The 15344-nt window shown below is 44.3% G+C and overlaps 1 protein-coding gene across 1 annotated transcript in view; it reads left to right on the forward strand.

Annotated features, from left to right (window-relative positions):
• The window catches only part of PTPRE (protein tyrosine phosphatase receptor type E), an 87086-nt gene that overhangs the window by 16249 nt on the left and 55493 nt on the right, over window positions 1-15344 (forward strand). The window contains exons 2-4 of the mRNA XM_065407196.1: window positions 5270-5369; window positions 5655-5728; window positions 8230-8366. Of these exons, the coding sequence (XP_065263268.1) occupies window positions 5270-5369; window positions 5655-5728; window positions 8230-8366 (311 nt within the window). The remainder of the gene's footprint in view (window positions 1-5269; window positions 5370-5654; window positions 5729-8229; window positions 8367-15344) is intronic.

Consider the following 15344-nt stretch of genomic DNA (forward strand, 5'->3'; position numbering starts at 1 on the left):
TTTCTATATTTTTGTCCTGTGTTAGAAATCATTTACAGTGTTTGGATTTAAAACAAATAGGATGTTTTATAAATGTGTGTTAGGGGAAAAATACTGTTGCTCCTTTTTGACCCGAGTGATCAGCCAAATATCAGGGTCCTGAGAGTTGTTCACTAGCAGGAGCAATTGATGCTGGAGTCTGGTATCTATAATTCAATCCTGTTTATTTACAAAAAATGTATAAAGTCCTGTTTGCCAAAACACAGTAACAATCAAACAAAAGGAGACAGCTTCTTTGCTCCCAGCTCCAAGCTTCTTTCAGCCAACACTTAACTCAAAAACTTTCTCTCTTATCTTTTTCTTAGGGTCACACTACCAGTGCTTTTATGTCTGGTGCTTCCTTGCTGCCTTCTGTCTCCTAACCTTCTGGTGGTTTTCCTGCTTGTGCTTTCCCCCCACCTGTCTCACCCCTCCTCAACCCCCTCTCTACTAAAATACCTAGTGAAGGCCCTCTGCCACCTGGTTCAAGTTGCTGAGAGGCCTCATGTGTGCCTTTGTTTTGGGCAGTGACATGTGCCTGTGTTCTAGTTGGAGTCCCCTGTTGTTTCAGCTGCCTGGTTCCGTAAAGGAGCTTAATGACTCTTTAGAATGATTTACATCCACCCACCTCGAGTTTCAAAAAGATTTAACCCAACCCATAATAGTTCTATTTAACAAGTACTGGGTTGGTATCACTGAGGGTATAGCTACACTAGCAATGTTAAAGTGCTGCTGCGGCAGCACTTTAACGTGGCTGTGTAGTCGCGGCACCAGTGCTGGGAGAGAGCTTTCCCAGCGCTGTAAAAAACCCACCCCCACGAGGGGAGTAGCTCCCAGCGCTGGTGCACTGTCTACACTGCCACTTTACAGCACTGAAACTTGCAGCGCTGAGGGGGGTGTTTTTCACATCCCTGAGCGAGAAAGTTGCAGCGCTGTAAAGTGGCAGTGTAGACCAGGCCATCGGAAGCTGCACCCTCCTCAACACTAACCTGCCTCCATTACCATGGAAGCTCACAGCACGCACTGTGGGGCTGTTGTAGGAGCTGAAAATAATCAGAGTGCAGTAGCAGACCAGCTGTGCCCGAGACTGCAAGGGAGCCCCGTAGAACCATTCTTCCAGGTCCATGCCACTCAGGCAATCTCCTTATCCTGGGGCTGATTCTACCAGCTTTCTAGCCCTTTTACACTGGTTACTTGGGTCTGAAGGGGCTGCATTGGCCAGAATTACATCCTTGTCCAAGGAGTTTATAATCTAGGGGCCTGAATCTGAGGGACCAAGCCCTTGCACCTGCTAGGCTCTACATTCAACATAAAACAGGTAGGGATGACAACAAGGTGTGGAGGAGGAGGAAGAAAGATCACCAGATACACTTATTGTTACGTATGGTGCTTTTGGTTCCTAGTTTTGTTTAGTTTTGATTTTAATTAGCATACTGAAATTAGGAACAGAACGAAGCCGGGGGAACATTACAAGATAAGGAGCACTAGCACCAGAAAAAGCAAATCAGGCATCTGGAAAAGTGGCAGTAGTGACAAAGCGAGGCAAAATCACATGGCCCATACTTTGGGGAAAACCTGTGTCATGGCCCTAATTTCTTCTCAAAGTGGAACACTGTCAGTATTTCAACACATTTCTGGAAAATCCCTGGGTTTATGATTTTAAAGCTGCCATTCCAAGTGGAGAGTTACATGGTTATTGGACCACTGTTTATTATATCTGTTTGTGGTGCAATGGTTGAAAACTCTCCATGGCAATGACCAGATTGAGGATCTACAGTAAAAGTAATTTGCTTCCTCAGCATGTACTTGTCTATGTCTCAGTCCTCTGCAGCAGCACTGATTAAAGAAGTAGCTTTGGTGCTACAATCATTCAGTCTGCCCTTGAAGTGTTTAATTTCTCTTACTATATAGATGGCTGTCTGGTTAAAGGCCACTGTCAGACCTCTGAATTTATAATAGGTCTGGGGCAAAGTAATCTTGCTCTTTAATTTCTGAATGTTGTTAGTAAATTAGCAATCCAACCTTTGGGGAAAATACAAAATAATAAATGTGATCAACATTTAAAAAGCACGTGATACCTGCATGCAGCTCTCACACATAGTGTAAGGGTGCTGGTCTGACATCACTGTTTTGTTTAAGCTCATGGGACTGTCATGGAGGACAGAGGAAGGGGCCATCTGTGTTTGCAGGCTAACTTCCTTGACATCAGGTGGCCAGGGGAGAAACAAGACTGTGATGTGGCACTCATAGAGCTGCATAAGCCATCCTTGCCATGCTCTGTCCCTTGAAATCAGGATATGTAAGCAGGGTTGACATATACCAGACACCATCTTGTGGCAGAAAATCTCTCAGCAGTGGTATTTTCCAACATTGCTACATGGGACTACATCTTAAGTCAATGCAGAAGCTTGAGGTGGAGCAGAATGCAACCTGCTTATTAAGCAGTGCTTCCTGGTGACAGTGCTTGACACTTGAGCTCTGTGATCTGCTTTGGCTGCCTATTGATTTCCAGATTGAATTTGAGATGGTGTTTTTGACCTGTAAAGCCCTAAATAGTGCGGGACGTTGCTGCTTGAGAGACCACCTCTTTCCTCATGTCACACTGCTACCGCAGAGGCGTTTGAGTTGGATCCCCCTCAGTTTAAAAGGGGGATGACTCTAGAGGGCTCTCCATGAGGGTCTTCAGTTCTGAAACTAGCTGTCTGATGTGGTCCAAATTAGCCCAAGAAGGCATGCTGCAAGGCACATCCATTGGCTTGGGTTGTGCCAGAAGAAAGGGTTATGTCTGTGTCAGGGAGGGGAGTTTTGTGCTTGGGGGTAAGGGGAGAATTCCTTGGGGAGTTGAGGGTTTTTTTTGTTTTGTTTTTTTGCTGTGGGAGGTGGTAAGCTGCTATTTTGTATTTTTTGTTCTTGTAACTTGTCAGTACATATCGTGCTTTGGGTAGACAGTCCTTTTTGTGCTCCTATAAATAAAATATCACATGATGGGACATCCTCCACAGTACTCTCCAGCTGAATTTCCCAGTGTCTGAAGAGGGGAAGCGTATGATGGCCTCCATAACTAGAGTTTGTTATTTAATTGTTTTGTTTGTTCTCTGCTAAGCCTTAATTACTGTGCAGAAAACACTACTGTTGCTATAAATTAGTGGCTGACTGATACACGCTCCATCTGGGTCATGCTGCAACATAGAGATCGTGAAACCTAAACAAAATAAATGTTTGTTTTTTTCTTGCCTATCATTTCTTGTTCTTTCATCTTACATGTTGTTTTTATGATTTATTTCCCATATCACATTAGCCTACCAGTCTCTCTCTAATATTATGTTGATGGAGTCATTCTTTCCTAGAATATCCTTCTATCCCAAATTATATATACCTAAAGCTTATTTTCTGACCTAATTCCTTATCTACCCAATGATGTATCCTCCCTCTACATCCATATTGTATTCTCTTTTCTTCTTATCCCAGTCTATTATTTTTCTCTTCCATTTTATATAATCCTCACTCTAACATATTCAGCTTGTACTGTGAGGCAGTACTGTGAAGTGCATAGAGCAGGAAACTGGGCGTAAGGCTGATGGGAATCATGCTCTTCTCTGTGCATGTATGCACAGGGTGTCCCGTACCTGCAAAAAGAAGAATTCTACCTTTAGAACATGCTTTCTCTTTTTCCCCCACCAAGGGGGTCCCAGGAGGTTTTGGCTGCATGGGATTAGGAGAGTTGGATAGGATTCTCCTCACTTTCTACCCCATGGGTGCATTATAAACCAGCAACTAGCCACCTGAAAAAAACAGCTAAACAAGAAATTTTATGTTAGTCTAATGCCTGGAACCTTTGAATATAATTCTAAAATCTTGCATCAAGTATCTTAGCCTGGTAAGTTTATACTGGGGGGGGGGGGGAGGCAGAGGGGGCGGAGGGGAGAATATGCTTTCTCGTTCACCAGGTCGTCACACTTCTGGTAATTAACTTTGCAATTCTCTCAGTTGCGCCCACAAATATAAATGACATATTAAAGAGCTATATGCAATGTTGTTGTAGCCGTGTTGGTCCTAGGATATTAGAGAAGGTGGGTGAGGTAATATCTTTTATTGAACCAACTTCTACTGATGAGAGAGACTTTTGAGCTACATAGAGCTCTTCCTCCGGTCTGGGAAAGGTACTCAGAATGTCACAACTAAATACAAGGTCAAACAGATAGTTTAGCATAAGTAATAATATTCTTACAGGTCCATTAATTAGATAAAAATTTTCTAATATCCCTTTAGGAAAATACTAAGTATAATGTAATGAAGAAACAGATGCAAAACCTACAGACATATCTCCACTGCTACAATGATCAACACCCCCCAGAACATGCCTTTCAAGATCCTACATATGCCTATCACAACATGTGGTATACCTCATCCAGTACACTAAGTGCCCCAGTAACAGTTATGTGGATGAAATCAGACAGTTGCTATGCTCTTGAATGAACTCACACAGGAAAATGATAAAAGATGAAAAACATCACATCACCTGTGGGAGAACACTTTTCATGAAGCGATCGCTCTATATCTGACCTACCAGTCCTCATCCTCAATGGAAACCTGCACAACATTTTCAGAAGATGAGCTTGGAAGCTTAAATTCATAACTTTTCTTGATACTAAAAATCATGATCTCAATTAAGATACTGGATTTATAGCTTATTACAACAATCTGTAACCACTCTAACCCCCTTTTTGTCCTATGACTACAGGGGTGTTTAACAGGCCACTTCAACTTGAATGGTTCTTTAGAATATGTGCTAACTAAGTATGCTAAACTACCTTTTTGATCTTGTGTTTAGCTGTGACACTCAGAATACCTGTCCAAGAACTGAGGAAGAGCTTTGTATATCTCGAAAGCTTGTCTCTCTCTCACCAACAGAAGCTGGTCCAATAAAAGATATTATCTCGCTCACCATATTCAAGAGCTGACAGTTGGTAGCACAGATTTTAAAAATATGTCCCCTTAATTGGGGGTTTCAGCTTTGTATTTATTTACAAAAAAGCACTGTTGATATTTTTAACAAATCAAAAGACCACACACAGCCACCAAATCTATGTTCCATGGGAACTTTGGCCCTAGAGGTAGGCTTTTTGGAAACTGTACAGTGTATTTAAATCAGTTTTTGAAAATATTAGGTATGTTTGTCCAATTTTATCTTTGCTACACTGAGAATTCCATCACAACAATCTGTCACTCTTGGTGTTTTTTTAATTTATAGATCCTCCAGGAAAGAACAGTTCACAGCCAGTACTGACTTCAATGTTGATCCTGCTTCTTGTGTTCATCATTTTCATTCTTCTGGCTGGCTATTTTTTCAGGTAGGGAGCTGTTAAGTGCTGCACTCAAAACTAGATTGGTCATGTTTTGATATGATCTAAAAAGGAAATGAAAGCGGTTCTACATATACGCGGTAACTGAAGTCTCAGACCACAGTTTAGAATAGCAGAGGATGCCGTATGTTGCATTTCATCATTAATCATTACCATCTGAAGATGAACAGAAAGAGTTTCTCCAGACTTACATGGGGGTTTGTACAATCTGGAAGAGTATTTGTTACCTTTTAAACACAATTATTCAAATTAATTTGGTTTTGTGTATTTAAGGTTCAGAAAACATAGGAAAGCTGTTGTGACCTCCAGTGACAAAAAGATGCCAAATGGAATCTTAGAAGAGCAAGGTAATGAAATGTTGGCTTTGTTTTTTAGAATGAATTTTACTCCGTGTGTGTGTGTGTGTTCAAAACTTTAATTTTGAAAGTTAAGAATTCAATTCTTTAAACTTTGAGGATTACTTGTATCTTTTTATTGTATCATTTTAGTGCTGGCTTTATTTATTTAAAAGAAAACAAAGAAAACTTCCTTCTCCTTTCTGTTTAATAATTTGCAGCTTAAAGTCATAACTTTACCAGATTTTGTTTCTCCATGGCAATTCTCCATAACTGCTTTGTTAGTGAAGGATTCCTCATGACAGCTGAGTTATCTGCACCAGTTTTCAGCTTAAGAAAAAAAGGATAGAAACATTTGTGTTTAAAAAAAAAAAAAAAGACATACGTATGAAGAACTACTTTGTAACTCTGTGACCAGATTAAAAAGTAAAAGGGGGATGAGAGGGAAGGTACTGTAAGAGAATAACTTTTTTTTTAAAAGATGAAGTCCAGAAATTGAAAATATTCACCAATAGATTTTCAGATGTTGTTTTTATTAAGAGCATATCAAATTAGACTAGATTTGGACCATCAAGCACAATAAAGATTAAAAGATGGCAAAGTTGTTGGGGAATTATAGGTCATCCATATATTACTCGTGCCATAACGACGAGAGAGTAAACAATCAAAAGAAAAGGAAAAAAGTAATCACAAGGGAGAATTACCTGCATTTTCTGTGGCTTTCATGTTACTATGTGCAAACTGAAAAATTGTTTATTCACAGTTCTAAATATAAACCAAATGAGTGTAACTTCCTGTTCAGTGTTAAATTTCCTAACATCAGTTAAAAGAGCATTGATGTTTCCAATGTATTGAGATATACTAGCCATCAAGCAGAATGCTGTTACTCTGTAGAATGGCTAGTACATGAACTATTAGGCAGCATGGTTGTTGAAAGTAGCGTTGTCACTGTCTGTTTCTAGGGAAGTGTTTTGTTTGTCGTTTAAACAAAGCTTCTAATCTCAGGGAAACTTCCTCTACCATGATTTCAAAATTCTTCAACTTCACTGTTGTTTTAAAATGCAATATGTTTGCACACTCGATCTAATTTTCTAACCAGTCTACCTGTGCACAATTGTCATAAAGCTAGCAGATCTAGCCGGCTGGTGCAAGGGAATTCCTGGGTGTCAGGTGCTACACAAAATCATCCCATAGGGAGGTAATTGCTGTAAAAGAAACATGCTGGAGCACGTTGGTGCTCCAGCTATCCTAGACTGCTAGAACAGCCACTTTAGCTGTGGGCATCTGGCACAACTAAGGCTATGTCTACACTACATGGATCGATGCTCCGGGGATCGATGTACCGGGGTCGATTTAGCAGGTCTAGTGAAGACCCGCCAAATCGACCGCAGATTGCTCTCCAGTTGACCCTGGTACTCTACTCCGAACAAGAAGAGTAAGTTAAGTTGACAGGAGAGTGTCTCCCGTCGACCCAGCATAGTGTGGACCCCGCAGTAACTCGACCTAAACTACGTCGACTCCAGCTACATTATTCACGTAGCTGGAGTTGCGTAGCTTAGGTCGATTTACCGCGGTAGTGTAGACACAGCCTCAGAGCAGCCAGCAACTTGGGACTGAACTCCCTTTTTTTCTTGATCTGTGCTTGGTGCAGAAAGACCAGACCACGTGTTTGCATTTTTGCAGATATGTATTGGTGCCTACAATGAATTGCAGGTGGAAAAGTATACTTTCAAAATTCAGGTCCTGTTTAAATGCAGACTACGGTCTGCATGGCGCAAATATTGTTTTCCTCTGTTTTGGGACAGAAACTAAATTAAAGTACTCATGGCTTCCTATACTTTTGGTTAAAGATGCAATAGGAATGCTTCAAACAAGTCTCATGAATTTGTTACCTTCTTAAAGCAGTTTATTGAGACCAAAACACTTACCTAATTGTAGTTACTGTAAATATTACAGCGTTTCTGGTGTCTGGCAAAGTGTGGCTTATTTTGAAGAAATAAAACCATTTGTAAAATAGATTTACAAATTATTTTCCTTAAATTAAGTATCTTAAACAAATTTCCCCTCCAATCCCTACACCTCCCAGTGAGTGTGAGGAACTGATAGATCCTATTGCCTCCCCATATGATGTTTCATCACATTTTTATTCTGTTACAAATTAAAGTCAGAAACTCTAATTATTAACATTAGGACACAGGCTTCTGGGCATTGTTTTAATCCAGTGTGTGTTCAGAGAAATCTCTCGGCTTATTACTGTATTTTTATGGAAATCAACTCTGTTAGTTTGACTGCAGTATAATTGTAGCCGTGTCAGTCTCAGGATGTTGGCTCAATAAGAGATATTACCTCACACACCTTGTCTCATTAGTTTGATTCACATTTTGTAAGAGGTATTCTGTTCCTTTTTCCAAGATGTTTCACAAAACTAATTGGCTCATCATTTGATTAATGGAATAACTAGTTGTCCCTCATTCTGAATATACATTTAACATTTATTTTCTCTGGTTTGACAGAACAGCAAAGGGTGATGCTGCTTAGCAGGTCTCCCTCTGGCCCAAAGAAGTACTTTCCTATTCCGGTGGAGCATCTGGAGGAAGAAATACGGATAAGGTCAGCAGATGATGGGAAACGGTTTCGGGAAGAATTTAATGTAAGTCTGCTTGTTTTCTGTGTTATTTTTTATCAGAGGGAAGAGACATAGGAAATCAAGAATGGATATGAACCCAAAAAATGTTGTTGGGTTTTTGTAATTAAATGTGTGTGACATTGGTACTTATAGCATGGGGAATGCTGGGCAAGTGTAACCCACACACCTTCTGAGTGTGATGTTCTCTCCCCTCTAGTGGCACTGAGACGGTCCAGGGCCGGATTGACCTTTTGTGGGCCCAGCACCAAACATATTTGTGGGCCCCCATGTGGTTGTGATGAGCCCCTTCCAAGTGTGGGCCTGGCATGACATAGTAAATGTGGTATTGCCGGGATGGGGATGAAAACATTTATTCAAAAACAAAATAAGATATTTGAAGCCACACTTGATTGAGACCTCCACTCAGCCCATAGAGAACAAACTGGACTAACATCAGTGAACCCAGAATACCATTGAATTTGGTTTGTGTGGAAGGGGGTTGTTTGTTAGTTTTGTCTTTTTTGTTTAAACACTCAGGGCCTGCTTGGGGCCCTGAACACAAGTGCTTAATTAGCACACTTATGAGCCATATTAAGCCTGGATGTAGCAGTCACTGATATCGCACCTGCATCTCCCCACCACCACCTCCTCCACCCAAACTTATGTTTCGTAAATACATTTTTTGAAAGCTGCATTTTATACTTTGGTACAATAATGTTTTGTATTTTGGGGCGGAGTGTGAGGAGGAAAATTGCTGGTGCCCATCTTTTGCAGGGAGAAAGGGCCACTGAGAGAGACACACACACTTTACCACAAAGGCTACCACAATCCAGCTTCAGGCTCCTCCCCCAACCTTCACACCTGGACTCTCCTCCCCCCCTTCCCGTCCCTCCTACTGTCCCCAGCCCACACAACCAACCCCCAAAGAATGGCTCTCATCAATCTCCCTGCTACTGCCCACCCCCCACACACTTTCACTCCAGGGCTGTCACCTCCCTCCCTTCTGCTACCCTCCACCTTCAACCCAGACTTTTCCCTCCCTCCCTCTGCCCCCTGCCACACCAACCCCCACCTTAACACCCTGCTTCTCCTACACCCCCCACATGGAGTCATCACCAGCTCCCCCTTTGCCCCACAACTGCCCTTTCCCCCCAAACCGCGCTGCTCCCCCATCCCTCCCCGGATTGCAGGGGGGCAGTTTCTGGGCATTCCCATTGGCAGGGGGCACAGCAGCCAGCAATGACAAGCCCCGCTATCACTGCCCCCCCTTTCTCCCAGGGAACACAAACACCCCCCACCCTGAAGTTGCAGGGTCGAGACAGTGCCCAGGAGCCTCCAGGCATCATGGTCGCAGGGGGGCTGCACACCACCCAGGAGTCACAGCACCGCAGCTGCCTCCAGCTCCCCATTGCCCAGGAGAATGGGGGAGACTCGAGGGTGGGGGGAGCCAGGAGCTCCCACCCCGTACCCCAAGGGGGATGGAGGGCACAGTGGGATTAGCACCAGGAATCCTCTCCCTGCACCAGACTATTTCCTTGCTTGGGATTTCTTTTTGGTCCGCTCTGCCCACTTCAGCTGGGGCGGCTGGCAACATGGTGCAGGGCATTCTGGGACTAGTAGTGCAGCTGGCTGCGGAGGTCCCAGGGCCACAGCGGAACACAGCAGCGTGCAAACCACAATTCCCAGCAGACCCTGCAACACCCAGTCCCTGATGCACTTGCGCACTGCGCACCCTAGGCTGCTGAGTGTTTCAGCTGGTGCTGGGAAGTTGCTGACTCTTCACTCCAGGCTGGATTAACCCTTTGTGGGCCCCTTCCAAGTGTGGGCCTGGCGCCACCAGAGCCACTGTAAACCTCTGAGACCACTTAGCGATTAATGAGTCTGCTCTACAGCCTTAGCTAAGAGCCAGTTGGCTTTTAGCTCATGAAGTAGAGGCTCATGCACTAAGTTCCAGAGGCACCAGGTTCGGTCCCATCCGCTGACGACCAGGGTCTGTCGGTGTTACACAAGTACAGTGTAAGCTTCTCCACACAGCTTGCCAATGCTCTTCATTACTCATGTTTAACACCCAGTTATTTCAGTTCTTGTCCTCAGAGATACTGCTACATGTGTTGGATTGTACAGTTGTTTAGCCGTGGGGACAAATGTCCAGTAGGGCTTATGGTGGAGAATTAAACTGATTCTCATTTGTGCTCTCTCCTGAGTTTGAACTCAGAAGTGTCTCAAAGTAGAACTCTAATCCACTGAGCTGTGTCTCTCTCTTTCTCTCCCTTCCTTGATGCTAAAGAGTACAGGCATCCGTTTTACTGAAAAAGTTATAAATTCTAATTAGTGTTGTGATATTGAGGCACCACATTTGGAAAAACTGAACTGTTTTGTTTTATCAGAGTCTGGGATCTTAAACTCTTCAGTCTTGATGCCCTCCTCCCCCAGAGGAAGGGGAAGGAAGATAGAAAGCTCTGCAGCATTCAAGCCTCTGAGAATGACAGTCTCCCCTCTGTAGGGAGAAGCTTATGTCACAGGGGACACGAGAGCCAAGGCCTTTTAAGCCAATATAGCTCAATGATCTTTGGGAAACTCTGCTCTTTGGGGTTCTGCTTAGATCTACGTGGCATTTGTAAGGAGGGTGAGTGCCTCTCGGCAGTTCTCCAGTAAACCCACTTCGCAGCAGCATTGGCAGAGGAGCCCTGGGTCAATTGGCTGCCTGAGCAAGAAGGCTTTCCTGAAGTATTTCGCTTTGTCAGAAAGACGGCGTGTTTGCTCCCCATTGCCCCAGATTTACAATTGCATGGTGGCTGTATAGATGGGTTTTACCCAGCTCTTGTGGAGGTAGGGGGAAGTATGCCATGTTGGGTTCATTCCCAAGCTTCTGCAATTTCAGGGGCCATTCCACACCCACTTATTATTCAATTTCACTTCCCTCAACTCCTTATGGAGGAACTGAGCAACTTAGAACCATATATAGTGTGTTAAATACAGACTCAACTGGGCCAATACGCAACTATCAATTAGGGTATGTCTACACTTGCAGAGTTTTTGCACTGTACGTCTCACCGGTGATAGGGAACCGGTGAAAGAAAAGAGCTGGTTTGTGTACTCACTTAATTCCTCAGGCATCAGAGAGTGTTTACATTAGCAGCACCTCCATCGCTGATAAGAGCAGCGCACTGAGGACAGCAATTCCACAAGTGCAGCTCTCTCCATTTTGACGATGGGCCTTGGCTGGGGGGCGGGGAGATGGGGTGATCGTGGGGCATCCTGGGTCCCTGCGCAGCCTCCTCTCCCCAAACAGTGATCAGCTCCAGTAGCTCTGCATTGCTCCAAGCAGGGGATCGTTTGCTCCGTGGAGCAGGCATTGTGATCTGGCCAGATGATAAGTGAGCACTTGCCAAGAAAACAGGAAGGGGAATTTCAAAGTTCCAGGGGCTTTACAGCGGGAGGGGTGGATGTCTGTTTACCTGGCATCAGAGCAGCAGAACTGCTGGCCAGAGTGGTCACCTAGGCACTGTGGGATATCCTCAGGAGACTAAAAGCTGTGTAAACAGGAAAAACATGTCTTCACTTGCACATCACTGCAAAAGCATCACCGGTAAGAGCTATATGCCTCTCATGGAGGTGGTTCAGTTTCACCGCAAAAAGTCATTGATAAGTGTAGACGTTCCCACAGTTTTTGCGCAAAAAAGAGACTTTTTCCACTTTAAATGGCAAGTGTAGACATGCCCTTAGATAGTGTAAGGTGGTGCCCTTAGGACTGAAATACAGTATTAAGTGAGCTTCATAATTGGCAGCATTTTTTTTTATGTTGGTGGTTTGATTATATGTTTGACGTGTGTTTGTGCTGCTGCTCCATGTGCAATGTGCAATCAAATAACAGTTACCTGAGTAACATTTTTTTAAAATGTTAATTTAAGAAGTTGTATCCCAGTGCACTAGCACATTTGTGAATTTTGACTCTCCTAATTAAAAAAAACCCAGTATAGTCAGTGGTGAAACCTGGCAATCTATTTTTGTTTTTAAATGTATGATGCTTTGCTCGTATTCTACAGTGTTCTCTAAATATGTGAACTTTTGCTTGCAAACTGAATGAGTCTGACCGTCATGGTCAGAGATCTATTTATGAAAGTTCACATGCAAAGAAATATTTTAAAACATTGAGGAGAATGGTCAATGAGGTATTCTTGATGGTTTTTTAGCATTATAATAACCACAGTGCTGCTTGCAGCTGCTTGCATGGAAGATGAGGTTTACATTCTATCAGTTGTTTGCTCTACACTTAGTATTGTCAGAGACCAGGATGGTGAGCAGTTGTCCCTAGAGGTTGGAGCAGGAGTCATACTTAGCAGTTGGAACAAGAGCCGGGAATAGGAGCTAAGGATCAGAGCTGGAATTAGAGGCCAAGGGTCAGAGTTGGAGCAGAAGCCAGTAACCATGAATAGGAGCCAAGGATTGGAGCTGGAATCAAAGGCCAGATGTCAGAGCCAAGGATCAGAGTTGAAGTCATTGGTCAGGAATCAGAGCCAAGCTTCAAATCTGAGGCTGCAATGAGGCAAGGCAGGGGTAGGGTTGGAACAAGGCGGGAGCAAGACTGGGAACAAGCAGAAGCAATCGCAGCCATGGGTGAATGCTTTGAACAGCCGCTGAACTGCTGCTGGGATTAAGAGCCGGTCTGTTGATTTTTCCAACGAATCAGGTGGCATACCCAATCAGGCAGCCTACTACAGGCCAGTTATGCTAATTTGGTTGCCTGGAGACTGGTTCTACTGCAAGCCCTCAAGGACAACTCTTAGTGGCCTCGGGGCCCGGTTTCTAGGGGTACCTCCAGCAGAACTTTCAGAACAGGTCCAGGGTGTGGATGTTCTGTACTGGTTCCCAAGACCACTCATCCGGACTGCATCCTTCCGAGTCCACCATGTACCAGAAACTTCCCCTAATTTGCCAAGAGTCGAGGACTCAGAGGACCAAGTACTCCTCCTGTCCACGGACTGTTATGGGTGGCAGTGGAGGATTGGAGCAGTTTGGGTATCAGTTCTCAGTGTAGGGCTTTAAAAGTGAGATGTGAAAGATGGGTGGATCTTCAAGGATTTGTGGAGCTGTAACCAGAAGGCCACTGGGTTCACCTGTTATATAATCTTGAAAGGATTCAGGATTAACAGTCTAGTTTGGCAGATGGGCAGCTCGATTTAAGGTTCTGGGCAGAGAGCCACACCTTAGCTCCTACAGCCAGATTCGGCCCGGTCCATGTGATGTTTGTGGGCTTCTTTGGCAGACTGCAGGTGTTCTGTGCGCTCCCAGTGCACCTGGTATAGGTGGGCAGCTGAATCCGCAGTGGTCAGTACTGGAGATCTCATGGGCAAGTCTAGGTGGAAGTGGGTCTGAAAGCCATTGTTCCCAAAGAATGGGATATGTTGTCTTAAGGTATGGATTGCATTGTTACATGAGAATTCAGCATAGCACAGCAAGGGAAGCCAATCATCCTGGTGGAAACTCAAAAGAAGACAGTAAAGATACTGCTTCAAGATTTGATTGGCCTTTTCTGTTTGCCCATTAGTATGCCAGTGATAAGTGGATGAGAAGAGGAATTTGATGCCAAGGAGTCTGAGAAATTCCAACCAGAGTCAGGAGATAAACTGGGACCCCCAGTCTGATAACAATGCCTGTTGTTAACCCATGGTAGCAGAAGACATTTTGCAAGAAGAGCTGAGCCATGTCCCGTGTGGTAGGAACAGTATTGGACGGGTTAAAGAGTGCTATCGTTGTTAGGAGGTCGACAACAACCAGGATTACAGAGTGTCCCTGGGAGCATGGCAGTTCTACAGTAAAGTCAACTGATATAGTAGATGAAGGTTGCGGAGGCATGGGCAGAGGCTGAAGGAGATGATCATGGTTTCTTGGTATAGTTGCAGGACCTTATATAATTCTTGATGTAAGCTTGTAGGCCTGTCCACCGGAAGCTCTGCAAGCCCAGATTGCAGGTCTTGAATTGTCCAAAATGGCCCGTGAGTGGCAAATCATGGCATAGGTTCAATATCTGGAGCTTAGGTTGTCCCTCCAGAACATAAATACAGTCCTTGAGATAGGGGAGGCCATTCTGTAGTTTTAACTAACCACATTGTTCAGGGTCTTGTGGATCTGGGTTGCAAACTGATCATCGGGAGCAGGAAGTGGATGAGGATGACAGACCATCCATCATCTGGTTGATAAAGTTGGGTGTCTTAAGCATGGTGGCAAAGCTCTTCACCGGGTTCAAGATATTTTTCTTTGTGGGATAAGGCATCTGCCCTCCTGTTTCTTGTCCCCAGGTGATAGGATACCACAAAGTCAAAGCAAGCAAATGAGAGACCAGCAGATGTGGCATTGGTTAAGGCATCTAGCAGTCTATAGGTACTCAAGGTTCTTGTGGTCCATCAGGACTTGAATTGAGAACTTAGCTCCTTCTAGGAGGTGGCACCACTCCTTGAAAGCCGCCTTGATAGCCAGTAGCTCCTTGTCCCAAATAGTGTAGTTTTATTCAGCCAGGGTTAGCTTCTGAGAATAAAAGGCACAGGTGTGGAGGTGCTTGCAGGGGCCCACATGTTGTGATAGTACTGTACCTATGGCAAAGTTCAAGGCCTCAGTTATGAATTGTAGTGGTTAGATTAGGAGTGGATAGCCAGGAATAGGAGTCCAGGGTCAGAAGCCAGAACCATGGGTCAGAGCCAGAGTCAGAAGTCAGGAATTGGAGCTGAGGATCAGAATCAGAATCAGAGGCCAGATGCCAGAACCAAGAGTCAGAGCTTGAAGTCGGCAGTCAGGAATCAGAGCTGAGGGTCAGAGCTGGGTTACCTGGAATGAGGCAAGGCAGAGCCATGGCTGGGTCCAGGGCAGGAGCAGGGCGGGAACTAACAGTTGTAGGAGCTATCCCAGCCATGGGTGAATGTTTGAGCACCCACTGAATTGTTGCCACTGCTGGGTTTAAGAGCTGGTCTGGTGACTCTTCCAACCAATCAGGCAGTGTAGCCAGTC

Source organism: Emys orbicularis, chromosome 7, assembly GCF_028017835.1.
Source record: "Emys orbicularis isolate rEmyOrb1 chromosome 7, rEmyOrb1.hap1, whole genome shotgun sequence".
NCBI lineage: Eukaryota > Metazoa > Chordata > Testudines > Emydidae > Emys > Emys orbicularis.